At 31.0% G+C, this 21,970-nt stretch overlaps 1 protein-coding gene across 5 annotated transcripts in view; it reads left to right on the top strand.

Annotated features, from left to right (window-relative positions):
• LOC145260432 (uncharacterized) overlaps nt 1-21,970 on the top strand; it is a 544,502-nt gene that overhangs the window by 446,604 nt on the left and 75,928 nt on the right. For all 5 annotated transcript variants that reach the window (XM_080118436.1, XM_080118435.1, XM_080118434.1 and 2 more), the window contains 2 exons: nt 13,166-13,338; nt 15,158-15,206. In XM_080118436.1, coding sequence (XP_079974562.1) covers nt 13,166-13,338; nt 15,158-15,206 — 222 coding nt within the window. The remainder of the gene's footprint in view (nt 1-13,165; nt 13,339-15,157; nt 15,207-21,970) is intronic.

Genomic DNA, 21,970 nt, shown 5'->3' with positions numbered 1-21,970 from the left:
TAGAATTTCAAGTGGGCGATCAGTTTCGCATATTAAGGTAGCTTAAAATGATCAACCACTTTTAGACCAGATAGCCTTTTTAAAGACCTAATTTTTTTTTTTTTTTTTATTTTTATTTTTTATGCGTTTTTAGTGAAGAGGAGAGATTGTAGGCTAATAAACCAGACATTGTTTTATGTTTAAGAAGAATTTAACATGAAATATTAAAAAAAAGGAGGAAAATGTGCATTTGATGTGGATATAACTGGATATTACAAGTTAATTATTTCTAGAAAAGTAAATAATTATTTTGTCTATAACATTTTAGTGTACATTGTCAGCAAAAAACAAACCCTCCCCCAACATACACACAAGAACATTTTGATCTCCAAAAAATGAAAAAACAATGGTTAATATAAAAAAAACTGAAAAAAGAAATCCTTACAAATGCTGTCTGGTCAGAAATAGATGATCATATGTTAAACTCTATGGCTTTGCTTACTCGCTATCACTTTGAAAAATTTGTTACTTGAAATAAAACTTTTGGTACTTGTACAGTTTAATCAAGACATTAAAAAATGAAAATATCAACAAAAAAAAAAAAAAGTGATATTGTACGTATCCGTTATGGAATGAAGTTCTCCGAAAAAAAAAATTTCATTTAATTTTATCAAGTAGTTTTTGTTTTACAGCAAAAAAAAACAATTTATGATACCGAGCAAAAGGTTCGATTTTTAGGAAGAAAAGCTAGTATTAAAGATGTGGAAAGAGTCTCGGCGCTTTAAATTGGGTTATCTTCCCATGGCGTTTCTAACATCCAAACAAAAATTTTTAAAAATCCAAGATGTCTGCCTTCAACATGCTGTCATAAAAACGTGTTTTTCCGCTGAAAAAAAAACAAAAAAACTACTCGATCAAATTAAGTAAAAAATTTTTTTTTGAGATCTTCACTTCAAAGCGGATACGTACAATATAACCTTTTTTTTTTTTTTTTTTTTCGATATTTTCATTTTTTAATGTCTTGATTAAACTGTACAAGTGGCAAACTTTTAAATGATAAACATCGCATTCAGAAGTTTCTTGTAAACATGAAACAACTTTTTGCATTGAATCATATAAACAGATAAATAAATAACAACTTTTTCGTAACTTTGATACAAATTTATTTATTTTTCAAATAAGACTGTAAAGAAATGAAAAAAAGAAAGAAATCAATTCACCTGAGTGATGAGGCTGTTTTTATTGATTTATTTAATCTTTCAACTTACAATTTAGAAAAGGGTGACGATTTGTTAAACATCAAGTTAGTCCCTCTTAAAAATATTTTTAATTCTTGCTTTGTAAAAACATAGGTTATTAATATTAGTATTTTCAAATATTTTCTACCACAGATTTGCTTACAATGAATATGATGTCCCCCCACCCCCCTCAATGGGAAGCAGTGAAAAATGTTTCCTTTTTCACTTTATTAAAAATATATATACAATGATTATAGATATATAAATGATTGTAGTTTTTATTTCCTAGATATAAATCCACTAAAACTTGTGTTTATTAAGAGTGCTCGATGAATGAACAGAGCTTGTTTATATTTATACAAACATTATTGGCTACATATGTGCATACATGTTTCTGTGGCGATCCCTAGTCAGAAATCACATTATCAGGCTAGCAGATCAAAAGTCGTTTTACTGTACAAAGAGAAGAATGAAAGAATTATTGTAGACCATTTTAGGAAAAGTGTTATTGCAAAACCTCACTGTCCTGAAAGATCTGGAAGGAAAATAATTGTATTGTTAGTAAAGAAATAGTTATGTCTTAGTTGAATGGAAATCTCTGAATTTTAAGATGGCGGCTGAATAAGGAAGAAATTAGGAGGCTCGTTGTGCTCTTGAAAAAAAAAAAAGAAAAAAAAAAAAGAAAAAAAAAAGACATTGAAACTTGATTTGCTGCTCATAGCATGTAATAGATATGACAGTTAAGTAGAAATTAGGTGGTAAAATGTTATTTAATATTAGGGTAATAAAATAATGCATTAATTTTTATGCACGCATGGTGATTGGTATTCAAAGCATGAAGACAAAATTGTAAAACGTTTATTTTTTTATAATGAACTTAAACACCCACTTTTGTTTAAACCAGTAAAGAAAAACATGTATCCATTTTTATCATTATTCCTAACCGGACAAAGTATTTCCAGGAGGGTGGAGAGACAAATTAAGATGGATTTGTCTGTCCATCGTTCACAAATTTTTAAAATGTAATAAATACATTTGGAAATTTAGTCGCAATTTTTAAAACATTTGTTTCCTTTCAAAATATCAGATATCTTAACTACTATTACAAATGGAGAATGTTGCATTAAGAGTAAATAATAAATCTGCAGCAAATGCCATGAAAAAACAAAAAAAAAAAATGAAACCGAAACTTGAAGGCCTTCAGTCTGAAATTCTAACAATTGACCTATTTGGACTTTCCTATAGATAGAGCTTTAAATATAACTTTTTAAAATTAATTAATGGGAAAAAACTAATGAAGTAGGTCGATAGCTCGATTGATATTTGAGTCTGATTGTGAAAATCCCATTGACTTTATATGTTTAGATAATTATGTGTGTCGAACTATTTGGTATTTTTTAATCGTCTTTAGAAATACCATTCAAAATTAATGACTATTTCAGGATGTCTGGCCTGGAATCAAAGTGTAATATCTGTTCTATCCATATTCACAGTAGAAGTCTTTTACAGTGGAATCAATATTTATTTTGCTTTAATCCAAAGAGAGCCGCTCTTGATATTGCTGGATTAAGTGTTAAATTGCTTTTAATGCATAAAGTATTAGTGTTCGTTTGTTTTTTGTTTTTTTGTTTTTCTAAAATCGTTGACTGCCCGTGCTACCAGATCAGGCTGTCTGAAGATATCGGCTTCTTGACTTAAATTCATTAAACATTAATGTTATTGTTTTTTTTTTTCGTTTCACTTTGCAAAACTCAATCATGTTCTGCAAATCCAAAAACAAAATCAATTTTCCTCTACAGAACAGCCAAGCTAAACACCATTAATAAATATTTGAATGTATAAAGAACTTTGAAACATAAAAATTTTTTTTTTTTTTTTTCCAAATGACTGTATTTGCCATTATATAACCCAAAATGTGTTGATGTGCCGAAAAATACAATAACCAAATAAACTTGTTGACATCTCTCTTTCTGAACTGGAAGACGATGGATAAACATTATGGTTTATCTATACTCAAAACATTTTTGCTTATTGTCACATCTCTCGCTTTCTAAACTTGCTAACAGTAATCCATTATTTCATGTTGATATAAAAATATAAATCATTATAAAAATAAATTTAATTATCAGGCAAAAAAAAAATTAGTAAAACTTATTCTTTTTGTTATTTATACCTATAAATCCATAATGTCGAAATGTCTCGTAATAGTAAATTTTGGCCTTCGGGCCAAAATCACAGTGTAGTATCTGTTCTGATGTTACGCTTTACTTTATCACAATGGTCAATGGAGGAGAAATCCTCCATGACTGAGAAATTTTTGTTTGTTTTTTGTTCCTATCCAGAGTGCCCCTTTTTGGGAGCTGGATTTTCCTCATATTAAAAACTGACCTTGTGTTTAACTCTGCCCTCGTGGGGAGGCAAGTAAATAGGAACTATTGCTTCTGTAAATGAAAGAAACAAAAAAATAATAAATAAATAAAAAATAAAATAAAAGCACATCTTTCCAACTCCAAATGAGAAAAAGAATAGTTTTACTCATTTTTAGACATATTTTAATTCATGCAGATTTTGTATTTATTAATATAGAGCCAATTCTTTATTAATTATATTGTATTCAATATATAGTAGTGATTTCAAGTTAAAGAAAAAAATATTGACTTAGGTGCCATCAGCTAGAATTGAAACCAAAACATATAGCTCTCGAGCTTTATTCGTTACCATTTGACTTGAATCAATACGCATATAAAAACAGAAATGTATATTTTCACATGCGTAGAAATAACATGTTTAGTCAATTTACATCTGCCAATTTTTTTTTTTTTTTTTTTTTTTTTTTTTTTTTTCAATTTTGACTCCTATATATCGTTTTAAGACTGTAGATCAAAACTTTTTGATAGACACTATTCAAAACAGTTTGGTAGACACTATTCCTCCGGCAGACAATGTCACTTTTATATACATATAGATTAATAAATTGATAACTTAGTTTAATAAATAATAATGGACTTACAACAAGAAGACTCCAATATTAATAAATAAATGATTGACATTAACTTGAAAACATTTTAATTTGATGTTATCTATAATGTAATGTTTTCATCAATGAGCAATCAATGAATTAAGTTTTTATATTCATACAGGTGCTTGTAAATGCAGATCTTTTTATTGTTTTTATTGTTGCTGTCTCTCTTTGCTGCATTTCATAAGTAGTCATTTTGTCTAGAGGTCGGCGACCATCTGTTTAATCAGAAGAAATAAAGGTTTTCATGCGTGAAAATAACTGGCAAGTGGAATGTTTGAAAAGTTGTGGAAGTCAGAGATTTTGAAAGGCTAAACAGGATCACATCTATTGAAGCAACAATCAACAAATTGCCACCGTATATCTTTGAACAGTGATTGAACAAAGACTGTTTGATATTTGTGACTGAAACTTGGTGGACAAGTCAGGCATAGACAAATATGTTAAGATTACAGAAAAGATTATTAATTTTATTAATGATTCCATGAATGGCATGTTTTTTATTCTTACTATACGCTTAAGCTTTTCATCCTTATGTAGTTAAATTCTGTTTTAAAATTGAAGACTTTTGCGAAATTGGCTTATGCAAGTGCTGTCTATTTCTATTTAACAATTTTAGTTAAGGCCTTTTCTTTTTTTTTTTTTTTTTCATCCATATTAAATGAATTCTCTTTAGTCATAAACTTTTTAGAAATCGTATTGTGTAGGTGCTAAGTCTGCGATAGATTAAAATTAATTCTTTTCTTCCGGGAATTTAAACTGCATTCTTTATTTTTATTTTTGCATTTTTTATTCAAAGCTTCTTTAGACATACACACACACACACGTGTATATATATATATATATATATATATATATATATATATATATATATAATGCACTTGAAGGAGGTCCATACTTACATCGATCGCAATGTTACGAATATAATAGGTTTAGATTCATACCAAAATCAGACCATGTTTTTAGTGCAGCATATTCGCTGTTGATCTGAGTTGTATGGTCCTGTGCAGTTCTAGGAAGTCCATTTTTCTAGGCTTTACCGTCTTGCTCTTTTGAGAAGATGTTAGCTTATTGCTAACTACCTGAGGTACTCCTAATGAGGAATGCTAACAGTTTCCCAGGCAATTATTGCTCAGCCAGAGTGCTCTTCCCCGAGGATGCTGGTTTTGTATCCAACTTTTTGACCTTGTGTCACATCTTCTGCTGTGAAAGGGAGATAAATACAATAACAACCAAGTTTAGGAGTACGAATGATATAAATAATAAAAACACAAGTGTGTGTGTGTCTTTATTTTATTTATTTTATTTTCCCCCATCCCCATCCTCCTCCTATTTAACTGTTGCGTTTCATTTGGACATACTTGACCGCCTCAAAAGGTACAGCCATTATACCTTATCTTCTTTGTTTGGTGAAAAAAAGGAAAGAAAAAAAAACCTGCATATATTTCGCTCTGAATCAATTTTTAGCAGTCATTATGCAAATATTACTTTCACTGCAGCCTTTTTAAAAATAGGCTTACTTTATGAACACTAGGGAGATTGATTGTTTGGTTGTGGACCTGCCAGTCAGTCAATTGATGACTACTAATACGGATTTAGAATGTTAAAATTTCCTGGTGTTTATTGATGATATGCAGGCATTAGTGAAAGATGCTTTCCTTAATGCAAAGATAGGAAGGTTGGTGCTTACACGTTCCAAAATTATCAACTCTCAAATCCAACTTGGACTCTCTGCTACTTCCTATTGGTGAGAAACTTGTCACATTTAGGTGAGGTACTCAATTTTTTTATTTAAATTAAAAAAATTTTTTTTTTTTTTTCATTTAATATCTCTCCTTCTGTTTGAATTTTTTGCTCAAGATTTCAAAAACTAAAATTACCATAAGACTGACTTTTTTTCATACTATTTGAATAAATTGCTTAAAGTAAAAAAAAAAAAAAAAAAAGTACCTCCGATGTAAATCATCCTCCACTCTATAATAAAGATCAATTTGTATTCATTTGCATGTAAATCTGTCGCGTCACGCAAAAGGTAAAAAGTAAAGCAAGCGAAAGCAAATAGCATGTTATTACTCCTGCCATTGGGAAAAAATTCAAAAAGAAATCACCCATTCAGAAGTCCGTGGTGATTTTTTTTTATTATTTTATTTATTTTTTTTTTTTCACCGTAGATCATCAGGAGTGATAATGATATATATAAAATTAAAATTACTGACCTGATTCTATGATTTTTATATGAACTTGTGAACACTGGCAAAGCATAACTGATGAGCTTTGATGGAAAGTACACACTAGCATTCAGAATATGCAGGATGAATTCAGAAATTATAGTGAACAAAAAAAGCAATTTACAAGTGTATTTTTCGGGTTTATGATATATTATATAAATTAATATCTACTGAGCTTAACCTGTCTGTTTCACTTTTTCTTGGAAACTACTGGGCCAATCTAGCTGAAATTTTGTATAAGATACAACAAACTAAGTATTATGGTATTCGATACAGTGATTAGTCCCAATAATACCACATTTATTCTGAGTTTTTCTCATAAACTACTAATTTAATTTGGCTGAAATTTTGTATGGACTTTTATAATAAGATGCATCGAACTAAGTATTATAGTATCTGTTTGATACACATTCATATGGATTAGTATTTAATGCAAAAATGAGCACAAATGTAACCATATTCAATCATCAATTTATCATAAAGCATTCATTCTAAATCAACAGGCTGTAACTTTTCCCCGTTTTTAATGGGTTAAGATAAGTAAGAATGGATAATCATCCCTAAACAAACTGTTTAACTATCAGTTTGTTATAAAGCACTCATTCTAAATCAATGGGCTGTAACCGTTTCTGTTTTTAATGGGCTTAGAAGTCTTGTACACATATATTAGTATATTACTCATCCAGACACCATTAGGTCTAAAGCTCTCAAAATTCATACTAGGATTGTTTACGTAGACCCATTATTTCAGAGTTTGAAAAAAAAAACTATCTGAAGATTAGTGATTACATTAGTTGAAACCTGAAAAAGAGGATAGTAGTCAAAATAATTCAAACTATTTGGAAAGACGACATATTTTTTAAATAAAATAAATTTTACCAATAAAATTTATTTTTGCGTGCATTTTTTTAATTTAAGAAAAATAAACAAAAACCAAAAAAAAGGGGGGGGGTCATAAATTATTCTTTGACCCAATATCGTTGTTTTTGATTTCTTATTGTGAGAATTTCTTGTTCAATTCCGGTTGGTGTTATTGTTGTTGTCCAGGTATTTTATGAAGACAACAACAGCAACAATTGTAATTTTGAGTACTTCAACGTCGGCAACATGATTCCCATATGTGTTGACCCCACACATGCTCAGGTGAGTTACTCCTATCACCGTGCACGTCATAGTAAATCCTATTAGCTGTTTATTGTTGTTGGCTTCGAATTATCAAGAGTTATCTCCCTTTTATCATATCCAAGTTCTCTTCTGGATCATACTAGCCAACAAAATAATGCACTCTAACTTTGTAGAAACTAAATCTATTATTACACTCCATATAAGGGATTTAGGAACCAGTTTCGGCCTCTTTCCTGGTGGGTTTTAAAGTCAGTCAGATCAAGTCAAGCTGACTCTCAATTTTAGTATCATTTTCAAAATTCGTGATGCCATTAGCATGAAAGCACTTTCTAGTCATAGTCAGACAAAACTCCTAAAACCGTTCAAGATCTCTAAAGCACATCTGTTTGGTACTGCAGCCCAAATCCAAAAGATGCCGTTTCTCACTATGTGCCATATACTTCCTTTTTCACACCACTATACAGAAATTTCCTTCGTATAAAATTTACACATTCCACGTATAATCTTGTTACCCTACTTTTTATTTGTTCCTTTACACCCATACTTTTTTCTGCAAAAACTGATACTACTTAGAATAATTACACACACACACACACACACACACACCTCATTCCAAACCAGAAGATTTATTTAATTCATACTCAGAGTATTCATATTTTTATGTAGTATGTCTTATACGTGTTTTGTTGAATAGCGGAACTCAACCAAACAACTCATCAAAGACAAATATGTATTCTTCGGAAAAAACAATTGGAGATTTCCCCCCCCCCTTGAAATAGAATGCATGTAAAAAAAAAGTTGTATTGGAAGGTTCTATTTATAGACAGATATGATAAGAGCTGACCAATCAAATGGAGCCACGCTTTGCTAACAATCAATCAGAAACTGGAGTCGCTCCATAAAAAATATTTGATAGTTTAGTCTTCTCATGAGAAGAAACGCTATTCTCCATCTCAGAATCTCTATGGATTGGCTATTTACCAGAAACTCTTTTATCAAAGGTAAAAATGGTTGACAACTCCAAAAGTGTGAATTAAATACACTTTCTGGTTTGGAATGATAACTAACAATATACATGCTCTGAAAGTGAAAATTTCTTTTTAAGTTTGTGACAATTTAGAAAATTTATAGAATATATACCCTAAAAGTATATATTTTCATTATAATCATAAGAATGTATATGTATATATATATATATATATATATATATATATATGGTGAGAAAATTTTTAAAAATGTTTAATTTATTAAGTGATTGAAATCTTGTGAACATTATTATATTCGTAGAAGAATTTGTGGGTCTTTTTATTTCCTCCCCCCCCCCACCTTTTTCATATTGGTTGTTTGTTATAGTAACAAAAGGGGGTCGGCCTCTTGTGGAGAGAGAAAGATGTACACATCTGATGTCATTGATGATTGGAATGAAGTCTGAATTGATGTGTGGCATAGCTGAGGCAAATTCTGAACATATTTTCTAACATTATTCAGATTTCTGAATTTTCTAATTAAGCTCAGGTAATAATATTTTCAAAGATGTAACCAATTCTCTCTATCTTTTATATATATATATATACATGCATTCAGGTTATTTTATTTGTTTTTGCAATACGTTTTGAATGAATTCAATTATTTATACAAAAGCGCATTTTTACCTAAATGTGAGTTGGGAATAATTTTACCTTTGGCCAATTTGGTACCCCCAAATGGGGAGCTTCATATATATTGTTTTTATATAATTATCCACTGGCACGTGTTTCATTGTCTAGATTCAGTCACTCTGATGAGTCGTAGACGATGAAACACATGTCAGTGGATAATTATATTTAAACAAAAAACTATATATATATATATATATATATATATATATATATATATATATGGTGAACCAAAAGTAGGTAGACACGTTAGGAATTGTATTAATATAACTGATGCATAAACCTATTTAAAATGCTGCTCGCCTACTTTTGACTCACCCTGTACACACACACACACACATGTGACATTTTGGTTATTAGTTTGTCTGGCATTTGGATCAACATTTAGAAGCAAGTATAACTATATTTTATTTTGTTTGCAATTGAAACTTCTACAGATTAGTGCATTAAGGGAAATAGAAAATAGGGAGGGAATGCCAATGTGTATCAGTCCAATGGGAAAAAACTATTAGAATAGAAGGCTTTCCAGCATCTAGGGACCTCAACAGTGAAGGGGTAGGATTTTGCTGCTTGTCAGGTTATTTTTATGTTTACTCATTTGAGAGGGTCGCCAAGAACAGTAAGTCTCTGAAGAAGGGATGCGACATTTAGATTTTTTTTTTTTTTTTTTCTCCAAATTTTAGTGTAAAAATTGAACTAAAATACACTTTCTTTGCTTTCTGGCTATGATTAATGTGTATCATCTGTTCTGTCCTTGATCAAAGGAGGGGAAATCCTTTTTGACTGTGGAGAGATAGAAAGGAGGAGGTAGATAAAGCGAAAGAGAGGTTACACATACTTATTAACACTTTTGTTTTATTTTCCAGATAACTGTACCAGATATTCAATATTTAGTTATTTTTACTAAAGCAGTTTTTGTTTGACTTTTGCTTTCTGTTTAGCGGAAGTATTGTCGCTAATATAGAGGAAATTTCTCTTCCGGTTAATATTTAAATTTCAGTTTAATTTCCAAAATCTACATAAAAAAAAAAAAAAAAACTAATCTTCACTTTGAAACGATTTTTGCCCCCCCCCCCCCCCCCCGAATGTTTTTTTTTTTTTTGATAAAACATTATAATCAAAATGTATTTTTTTAGTTTCTACTTTGAATTTTTTTTTTTATTAGAATGGTTTAATATAATAAAAAATATATTTTAAAAAGTATGAATAAAAAAGTTTTTATTTTAAAATTTAAAATTAAGAGTAGAATCTTCAAAGTAAACACTACAAAAATGTTTTGTTTTCAAGATTTAAAATAAAACTATTCCAAAAAAGAATTGTTTAAAAGTGAAGACTGTTTTTTTGTTAAGTAAAGTTTTAAAATTCAACTGGAATTTACGTAAGTATGAATCAGAAAGGGACTTTTCCTCGTTATATACACTGGCAAAATTTGGCAAAAACAGAAGGAACTATTTTAATAAAAATAGCTCTATATGTTATCCTATTGGTGCGTAAACCTAAACGTGAATTCCATGAACCAAGCTTCTTTCCTAGAACTCCCCACCTGTGGAATACTGTTCTGCTGATCTGCTTTCTTGCTAACTATTGTTTTTAAGTCCAACGTAAACAAGTTCTTAGTGAACCGTCTTAAGTAAGCAATAAATATTATATAAATAATAAGAATGAATATTATACTGACGATTACTATGCTGTCGTCCCAATAACTACCATACACACATTAATCCTTATCCTTCAGTGGCCTCCGTGCCTTGATATGTGGTGATCCCTTTGTAGATAAAAACAGTAAGAATACTTCAGGGTTCTGTACTTAGTTCGATAATTTTTAGTTGTTTTCTTAGAAGCATTATCCAGGGAGTTTTATATGGTTTATCTGCAAGTGATGCTGTATGATGCCGATTTAGTACTTTCCTGTGAAACAATGGAGGATGATCTATTTAAGTTAAGTTAAAGATACAGAGAAATTTTCTATTCTATTAAAGACATATTCCTGTCTGTCTGTTTGTTTGTTCACAATTTTATTAATATATATCTAAAAAGGTACACTGTTTTACAAATTAATTTTCACACTGAAAACTGACTTTTACACCCTTTTCTTCCATCATCATTTCTATGTTATTTATTCAGAGGAAATCTATATTACAGAAGTTACCTCATTTGCATATTACATTAAAATCTATTTTTATAATTAGCTCCATGTTATTAATGGTTTTTAATGATAGAATTGTTTCGTTCTGTTCAGGAATATTATTTAAGATTGGTTTAACTTGTTTTTTGTTTTATTTACTAAAGCCGACATCAGTAGCATTTAAAAACAGAAGTAAGCTTTAACCTAGGAGAGTTATTTCCTCATTGACTGTTTGATTTTCATTGATGGAGATGGATATGTTTTATGCTTCAATAAATACAGCATGTCATCCACTTTCAGGAAAATGTTAAAAGGATTAAGAGTTAGGATATTCTGAGTATATACAGCAAGTACTATATAAAGTAAAGGTTTCAAAGTGAATGTTACCAAGACCAAAGTGATGATCAGTGGTTGTAGTGTTGTATAGCTTGCAGAAAAACAAAAGTTCCCTTTTTCAAGTTGTAGAAAGGGAGTCAGATGCAATTCGATTTTTAGTGGTACTTGTTAGCACTAGGTATGCAAGAAGTGTGGCGGAATTACTGATCAGTTGAGAGGGAATAACTAATTTGTGTGCAAGAAGTGCAAGACAAATGGCGATCGATGAGAACTCTGAGGTGAGCAAAGTATATCTGGATGAAGAAGCTATTGAAAATGTTGAAGTTTATTTTGATGATATCATTGGAGCACAAGGTGGAGCAGGTGCTAGTGTGATTGCAAAAGTTTAGTGGATGGAGCAAATTCTGGGAACTTCTGCCATTACTAACTAGCAGAGCGTTACTTCTGTCAACTGAGAGAAGAGTCTATTAGGCATGTGTATGCAATCTCCTAGGCAGTGAGTATTGAAAATATTGCATGAAGAGAAATGATATGAGAATGATACTATTGATGTGTATTGTGAGTCTTAAAGACAGGCTTAGTTCTGATGACCTCAGAGGAAGATTAGATCTGAACAGTATAGGGAAGTGTCTGCAGAAGAGTAGATTCTGATGGTAAGGCCACATTGAAAGAATGGATGCAAGTTTGGAGGTTAGTAGATGAAGAATAATTGAAGTGGCAGGATAAGTTGGCAGGAGAAGGCCAAAGAGGTAATCTGGATTTATTTGAGAGAAAGAGGGATAAATACCTGGCCAGAGATTAATTAATGTTTAAAAGCCATGCAAAGCACACGATGGCTCAGTTCAGTCTTGAAAGACAATGGATACTCCCTGTAAGTGTAGTTGGATGTGAAATTGTGAGGCAAGGGTTGCGTAATCACTAGGGCTATGACAACAGCATATTCTTTTCCTTATTTTGATTCTCAGGTATATATCCATTGATATCTTATGTTTTTATTTGGAGTGATGTGGTTTGTGTCTTAACTGTGTCGGATATATACTCGAGTCAAAACAATGAAAAGAATATGCTGTTGTCATAGCCCTAGTAATCACCGACCACACCTCTCCTCAATCAGCATTGCTTGAGTCCAGTGGCAAGGAGAAGTGCTAGATTATTGAAAACAATGCCGAGATAAGCGGAGAGCACATACAGCACCTGGATTTCTCAAATGGCTATCCATTTTAGTACTGATCAGGGCCAACATGATTATGCCGTACATATGTAATGTGATACATGCAACGTGTAAAATAAATGTTAAGCTGAATATTGTGATGAATAAATTGTTGAAAAAAATGTTTAAAAATTTATCTTTTTTTCTTGTTTTTTTCTGCACGTTGTTTATTTGGTATTTTTAATGTCTTTTTTTTTTTTTTTCTGCACATTGTTTATTTGGTATTTTTAATGTCCTTTTTTTTCTGCAGACATTCGTGAAAGAAAACTTTGAAAGTCTAAGTTTCACACCTGCAACTGGCGCTCACTTCCTGAAGAAACTTGATGTCCTTGAGCAAGAGATGAATGACCGTTTAACCAGCAGCACACCTCGTCTTAGTATCTCTGCCCGCTTCCTTTCCAGAGCTCAATCCGTAGGAGTAAAGTAAGCATTTTTCGTATAACCCCCCTCTCTCTTAGGTTTGTCTCGGCAAACTCTCTGCATATGATTAAGTGTGTGTGTGTTTTTTCTTGGGAATCACTACTTATCAAGGCCTGAGGGCCACTCGAAGATAAGAGTTAATGAATGGTGACAGTGTAGTAATTGTTAATGGTGTAAATTATGTAGAATTTGTGTATAAGTGAAATTATATGACCATCAGAAAATCTCAGACTTGAACGCCTGAGGAAATGATTAACATCATTGAAACGTGGATTAATCCACATGGGGATTTTCTGATGGTTATATAATTTCACTCTACATATGTATTGAGCACTTTTTCAAAATTATTGGTTTTGAGTTCAATACATGTGAAATTATTTAATTATATAAATACAAATTAAAAAAAATTATATGTTGCTAATTCTGTAGATGAACCATGGTTTCATTGGCATAAATGGCTTTTAATTTTCCCCACTCTTTATCTGTGCCTAAATCCAAACGTAGATTCCATGAGCAGAGTTTCTTTCTCAGAAGTGCACGATTGTGGAACTCTCTTCCATTTGCTTTGTTTCCCACCTGACTACAACTTGGATGTCTTCAAATCCAACATAAACAAATTCCTTACAAACCGCCCCCCCCTTAAGTAAGACACTCTGTCAAATCTCCAATACTAAGTATTACTACAATACTATCTCATTGATTACTGTACATGCAATAACCCTTATCCCTGAGTGGCCTCCGGGCCTTGATAAGTGGTGACCCCCATGTAAAAAAAAAAAAAAAAAATCAGCATCTTTCAAATATGAGAGCAATTAAAAAAAAATGGCCTTGTTTTTGTGAGATGCTGAGGAGTTGACACAGACTCTAAAGGTCTTTTAATGATAAAGTTCTTCAGTGCTATTGAAACTATGGTCCATCTGCAGAATCAGTTATGAATAGTTAAAAAAAAAAAAATGTAATTGTTTCTTCATCGTTGTCTGTTTTTCCCATTTACATTTGATCGTTGTGCGTGTACTCAAAATAGTGGCCTCATGTTGAAGATGCTCCAACATAAATATTGTGGTTAGAAACATAAAAATATGAAACCTATTTTACACCTCCATCTCTCATCCTTTCCTGAAATGCGAAAACATTCCCATGGCAAGTGCTCGTTCGAGCTCCAATCTCTGGTCTCCCCCTCGCTAATCCTTTGCGAAAAACACCCGTCTAGCTGAAACCACTGTCAATAATTTTCCCCATTCTGTATCTGTACCTAAATCAAAACGTAGATTCCACAAACAAAGCTTCTTTCTTAGAAGTGCATGATTGTGGAACTCTCTTCCATTTGCTTTGTTTCTCACCTGACTACAACTTGGATGTCTTCAAGTCCAACATGAACAAATTCATGATAAACCCCCATTTAAGATACTGTATCAAATCTCCATTACTAATTATGACTACGATATTATCTATTGACTACTGTACACGCAATAACCCTTATCTTCCAGACCTTGATAAGTGGTGACTTCATGTAAAAAAAAAAAAAATGAAAACATTTTTTTCATCATTTTTCAAAAAATTTTTTCATCATTTTTCAAAAAATTTTTTCATCATTTTTCAAAAAATTTTTTCATCATTTTTCAAAAAATTTTTTCATCATTTTTCAAAATTTTTTTTTCATTTTTCAAAAAATTTTTTCATCATTTTTCAAAAAATTTTTTCATCATTTTTCAAAAATTTTTTTCATCATTTTTCAAAATTTTTTTCAGCATTTTTCAAAATTTCTTTTCAGCATTTTTCAAATTTTTTTTTCATTTTTCAAAATTTTTTTTGTTCTTCTCAGGAACCTGGCCATCTACAACAGCATTCAAAGACAGGAAAACTGGTATGATGTAAGTACAATGCAACTTAGAGATTCTTTTATGTTTCATTTTTTATTACAAATAAGATGTGTGACTATATAGATATTTATAAAAATTATAACCGATATGACTCTCTGGCTTTGCCAAGGAGGAGGGTGACATGAATGAAAATTAGGCGATTATTGATTTGGCACTGTTATACTTTTGAAGTTGATTTCTGTTCTATATCCATGGAAAATATGGATTCATCTATTTTTTAAATTTTTTTTTTTTATAATGCCAGTCATTTCTACCTTCAAGCAGAGAGTACACTCGTTCGACCTAGTGGCTGGGGTCTAGTGTCTACTCTGATGCTGCGCTCAAATTAAATTCTTCTTAGTCAATGGAGAGGGGGGGCTTTCTATACCAAGGCAATTTTATTTTTGCATACTGCCAGAGTGCCCCCTTTTAGAGGAGCTGATTTTCTCCCACATTAAAATGACCTTGTGTTACATTTTGTTTTCGTGGGGAAACAAATACAGAGGGTACACTTGTTTGTCCTTATTTTTTTATTTTTTGCTTGGTGCAACTCTAGTGCACCTACATGTACTTCTTGCCAAAAGGGGCCTTTCATGCATCCAACATTTATCTTATCTTTTAACAGTCAGTCATGTTTATGTTGTCTCTGCCTATGCAGGTGGTCGCCGATGTCAGATGTAGTATTTTTATTCAAATTACCTTTTGGTTCATCCGATAATTATTTTATCTCTTGACAATTGATCATGTTATGTTGTTTCTTGCATTCTGTTGACAGGTGTACCTCTTCTTGCCAAAATGATTTTTCAGCATGCACAGTTTTGATATTTAACAAACCAAGCAAACACCATAATAAACAAAAAAGTAACTAATATAATTAAATTAATATAATTAAAGTGGTTTATTGAGAAGAAAAGTATTGTCTGCTGATCACAATTTAAGAACTAGGGAAAGAAACAGAAACAGTTATTTGGGACTCAGAAAAAGTAGAGAAGTTTAAATCCTTAAGAGTTTTTAGATATAATTGTACCTATTTACAATGCCTCCCCACGGGACAGAGTTAGACACCAGGGTCGTTTTTTAACGTGGAGAAAAGGTACAAAAATAAAAAAATGTCTCAGTCGTGAAGGACTGCTCCTCCACCGAAAGAGAATAAGAAATGGAAGTGCAGCATCTGGAGAACAGATACTACACTTTGATCTTGGCCATTTTTGAATATAATTGTTACTCATAATGAAATAAAAGGTTAACCTCAGCAGAAGTCCTGAGACTTAAACAAACTAAAATAGTCTAAAAAAATATACTTAGTTGTAACTACTTTGCATACCAGGTGGGCAGCAAACTTATCCGTGCACATTGTAGTAAACTTTGTGATAATGGATTGTGACTAAAGTTCTGAGACAACTCTCCAACAATTTCACACTTCCACTGTTTTACTAGCAGATCCTGCAAATCAATTGCTGGCTTAAAGAGCCACCATCGTAACACTGGAACTGTTTATTCAATCTTTGCAGATTATCTGATGGCATCTTGTTAATTTAATAACACATAGCAGCAGTTTGTTTTCTCTTCTTTCATGTTTTTTTAATATGTAATTATTTTGTAATATTTGTTGATTAAATTAAAGAACAGCACAAAATCATTTGGGGTGTAACAATCGTATTTTTTTTTTATTTATTTTTTTTTTTTTTTAATTTTACTGTATAATATACATTTATACTTCACTCTTGTCTCTCATAAATCCAACTGCTCCTTGTGGTTCAATAAAAAAAAAAAAAGGAAAATTTGATTATTCACTGCATATCTCTAGCTACTTCCTCTCTGAAATGTAATCTCTTGCCATGTAGTCCTAATTTAAATTACTGATGGAATTTTCCACTTTTTTAAATTATAACCTTACATGGTAATTCCCAATTTTAACCATATTTATACACAAATGCATTTGAAAGTTACTACACTATCAGTTCCATGGACATTGATACTTGGTTGCAATTAATACTTATTTAATGAACCGACCGTGATCATGATATATACATAAGTAACAGTATTTACCTGCTAAGCAGTTTTTATTTTCATTTTCATTACCCCCCCCCCCCTTTTAATCTTTTTTTTTTTTTTTTTTAATTTATTGATAAAATATTTACATTTTTGGAAAGATAGTTTAATGAATGTACATATGTTGTTAAAAAAACAAATTGGATTTTGCAATAAAATTGCTAGGATGTTTTATGAAGGGTTGAAATTTAAATCCCATAAATGAGTTAAAATATTATTTAAAGCATTTTAAAGGGTTAATTATCAGATTTTTTTTTTTTTTTTTTTTTAAGAATGACATTAGAAATTTTATTTTATATTTATTTTTTTTAAGAAATGTTTTAAAATTTATTGGAATGGCCATCATGATTATTGCCAGAAAAAATACAAAGTGATATCCATAAAAAGTCAGGTATTTTTTTCATTTGTGCTGATAAAGCAAAGAGGAAAAAAATATTTCTAAAAAAAAGTGAAATTGAAAATCAAGATGAATATGTAATTTACAGAAAAATATGTTACTTCACTTAAAACAATGATTTTTTTAGTTTTGTTTTGTTCACTCCCCACCCATCCTGTTTTAAGAAAATATATTGCTTCCAGGGGATCTATCTCAAACAATGTTTCTGGAAATTGACAAAACAGTTTTTTTATGATTTGATAAAGATTTATCTCAAACTGAATGATTTTTATTGCAAGTTAACTGAATAAATTGTTTAATATACAGTGAATTCATTTTTAGTCTTTTTTTGTTTGTTTGTTTGTTTATTTTTAAACTTAAGGTAAATGACTCCAAATGTGGGTAATCTCCAAAAATACCGTTAGGGCTTACAACATGGCCGCCAGAAGAGTCACGTGATCCGGTTGATCCAAAACATGAATCGTGCAAATGGAAAACGCAGCCTTGAAGGCAAACTTTGACAAACAATCACAATTTGTTTGTATTTAATTTTTTGTTGATATAATGTTATAAAAATAGGCAAACTTTGAGAAACAAATTAAATGACCGTTCTAAATAAATTATTTATTATGATATTGAAAAACTGTTTTTGTACTTAATTATTATGCTTGTTTGTCAAAGTTTGCTTTAAATTTGCGTTTTCCGGTTTCGTAATACGGCGATTCATGTTTTGGATCTACCGGATCACGTGACTCTTCTGGCGGCCATGTTGTAAGCCCTAACGGTATTTTTGGAGATTACCCAAATGTGTGTGTGTGTGTATATATATATAAGCCCTAAGTCTTTCAAACTGTCATTTCTGGCAAGAATGAAAGTTTAATTAGAAAAGGTCAAGTATCATTTTTTATTTGTGCTAAAAAACAAAGGAAAAAATATCTGAATGAAATTGAATATTTGCATAAATGTACAATTCCCAGAAAAGTCTGTTGCTCTACTTAAAACAATGACTTTTAGTTTTGTTTTGTTCACTCCCCATCCCTCCTTCCCTCATTTTTATTGTTGTCTCTTAATTTCTTGTAAGAAAATATGGTGTTTCCATAGGAGGGGGAACCCATCTCCAATGTTTCTGTAAATTGGCAGACAGTTTGATTTGATAACAATTTTATTTATTCTCTGCTTCCTTTGTTCCAGTTTGTTTGGCTTGTTAGTCTAGCAGTCTTCATTAAATTGCTATTCAGATACCTCATAATACATCTTCCTATTGCGGTAGCTTCTTTCCAAGAACTGAAGACATATGAAATGTTTCCCTGCTGACTGTTTTCTTCCTATCAATAGCATTGGTCTTTTCAAGACGACAGTCAATAGATATCTTGTTAATCATCTTTTGTTTTTTTCGTTCACTTGAAATAATGACTGCTTAGTACAAGTTAGTTTATATTTATTAATAAAACTATATTTTATTATTTATAAATAATTAGAACAATAACTGTCCCAGAACAGGTAAAACTATTTTCCTAAAAAGAAAAAAGTTTTGTATCATTTTTGTTTTCTTATGAAGATAAAAATTCAAGATATAATGCTTAATAAACCTTATGTCTAGAATCCTTATTCCAATTTTGATCAAAATTCATTACATGATTTTTTGTTTTTATTCTAGAAAATGTTTACAACTTTTGCTTAAAACTTAAGGGGTCTTGAGAAGAAATTTAAATTCAGGAAATCTTACTTAATTTGTTTCTAATGAATATAAACAATTTCATGCAAATCTGAAATATTTGGATTTTCAAATGGGAGGTTGTGCCCACATTATGCCCTCTTATAAACTCTTCAAACAAAACTCCAAAGAAATTAAATTTGGAGAATATTTATTAACTGATATTTAATATCTATTGTGAAAATGTTACCAAAATTATAGGCATTTTAATGTTCATGGCAGTTTTATATCCTGTCTGTCCTCTTTGTGCAAAACTAAATTAAACTATATATAGCCCGTATTACAACCTCTTATGCTTAGCAGGTGTATTCTAAAATCTGTAATGATTAATTAAATAATTTAAAAGTGCATACTGTACATATAAATATATACCCATATCCAACTTTATATTATAGGTAAGAACAAAGTGCATGCTGGTTATGTATCCAAAAATATTTGGCATTTGTGCAGTTAAGTTTTTGAGGACAGTTTTTTTTTTTTTTTTTTTTTTTTTTTTTTTTGTTTTTCGAGATGTTCAAAGTGAACAGAGGAAGACAATTCCAGAATTTTTCTGAAAATGTTAATTTTACATACTTTCTTTGATAAAAGCAACACAAATATATTCAATTAACACAATTACACAAAATAAAACCTTAATTATTTGAACATTTATTGAATTAAAATTAATATTTTTAAAGGTATTTATAAAATAATTTGCATTTTGAAATGAATGAAACTGGTTATCTGAAAATATGACCTAACGAAAAAAAAACAACCTTTTACAAAATTAAACTTTCGTAATGAATAAAAATAATCGTTAAAATTTATTAAGTTTTGAGCAGTCTATTCCATAGTGTGACCCTTTTTATATATAAAATTAAAACTTCTGTAAAAAGTTCATGAATTGTCTTTTGTTCTGAGTCGACGTCACCAAAAATAAAGACAAAAGTATGAAAAATTGGAATGCACGTTTTTTTTAATTGAACTTTAGTGGAAGTTAAATTTTATTAACATTGTTCAGTCAATAACTTAATTGAATTAAATTGTTAAAAATAATAGGTTATAATTTTAAACAATAAAAATGTAAACGCACATGCAGATGTTATCTCATGTGATAACTTTATTATATAGACAGTATTTTAATCTGCTTACCTGCTATACATGGTTTTTGTTACATGTGTGCTTATTTTGGCTGTCAGCTTATTGCATTCTTGTTGTGTTTACTTTAAATATTGTATAAATAAAAGCTGTTATATTTGGAGATTTCTCAAAACTGAGGAATATTTTAACATGTATTTTGTGTGATTAAAATATAAGAAAAAAGCTTTAGGGAAAGAAATGTTAATTAACCCAGCTTTTGTATAATAATAATAATAATAATAATAATAATAATAATAAAGAGATGATTTTAGTACTAGTCTGGTTGCCCGGCGTTGCCTGGGTCTTTGGAGGTGTATGTTGAGCAAAAAAAAAAAAAAGAAAAGAAAAAAAAAAAAAGTAGTAATAGGCAGGCAGGTTTGAACCCGTACTGTGAAGGGGGAAAAGAACGTGGAAAAAAAAATGTGACGTCTTTGCTGTTGTGGCCATCGCCAAACTGGAAGTGGCAGACGTTTAAATTAAAGTTAGTCAATCGAAAACAGAGGATGACTTTCAAAACTATCAGCGAAAAAAGTGACCCCTCCTTGTAGAAAATTGCCCAGTTGAGGGTGAAGGAATTAATGTTTTTAACTAATTTATCGATATTTGTTGTCCAGAGGGTCGAGCTCGAAAGTTTTAGGCAGACATACATACAAACATACATTTAAACAGACAGGAGAGATTTGTGTTATAGACTAGCGGGGGTACCCAGCGTTGCCCGGGCGTTTGAAGGTGTGTAGACAGGAGAGGGTGACCCTGTTTTAATATTATAAAAAAATACGGTGTTAAAAAAAAGCAAAACAGAACAAACGTAAAAAAAAAAAAAAAAAATGTAGAAGAGGAAAAAAAAGTTAAGGTAGAAAAACAGGTTCGAACCCGAAGAATCGAGGCTAAGGCAGAAAAAAAATGCCCGACACGTTACCCCTACGCTAAAGAGACATACACTTAATAACAGATAAAACACTTACAGGTGGTTTAAACTAACATCAACGTTTTCTAGGTCAAACATGACGTCATTGTCGTAGTAGCAGGAGGAGAGAAAATGAAGGAACGATTTTTTCGGCACCCTCCTTGTAGAAAAGGGTCCAGTTTTGAGTGAAGGAATTAATATTTTTGGCCAATTTTTCGATATTTTTTGTCCAAGATGTCAGGCTTCAAAATGATACCAATGTTGTGAAAATCCGTCGCCTTTGTCGAAAGTTTTTGCGAGACATACAAACACACACACAAACATTTTCGCTTTTATATATATATATATATAGACTAGCGGGGGTACCCGGCGTTGCCCGGGTGTTACAAGGTGTGTGTGCTCTTAAATCAAAAAGTTTTGGTAAGTTGGTAGGATCGAACCCAAAGCCCTGAGGCGAAGTTGGAAAATAAAATGTGAAAAAAAAAAACATGACACGTTAACCGCTCGGCCAGCCAGAATGAGTTACTGAAAGCTGTTTGAATTTATTTAAGTAAGAAGAGAATTGACAGGTGCCCGCACGGAAGTTGTAGAGTTAACATTTTGTGCGA

The sequence above is a fragment of the Euprymna scolopes genome, chromosome 36 (assembly GCF_053919585.1).
Source record: "Euprymna scolopes isolate OS-2025 chromosome 36, ASM5391958v1, whole genome shotgun sequence".
NCBI lineage: Eukaryota > Metazoa > Mollusca > Cephalopoda > Sepiida > Sepiolidae > Euprymna > Euprymna scolopes.
This window is presented reverse-complemented; position numbering and strand designations above follow the sequence as displayed.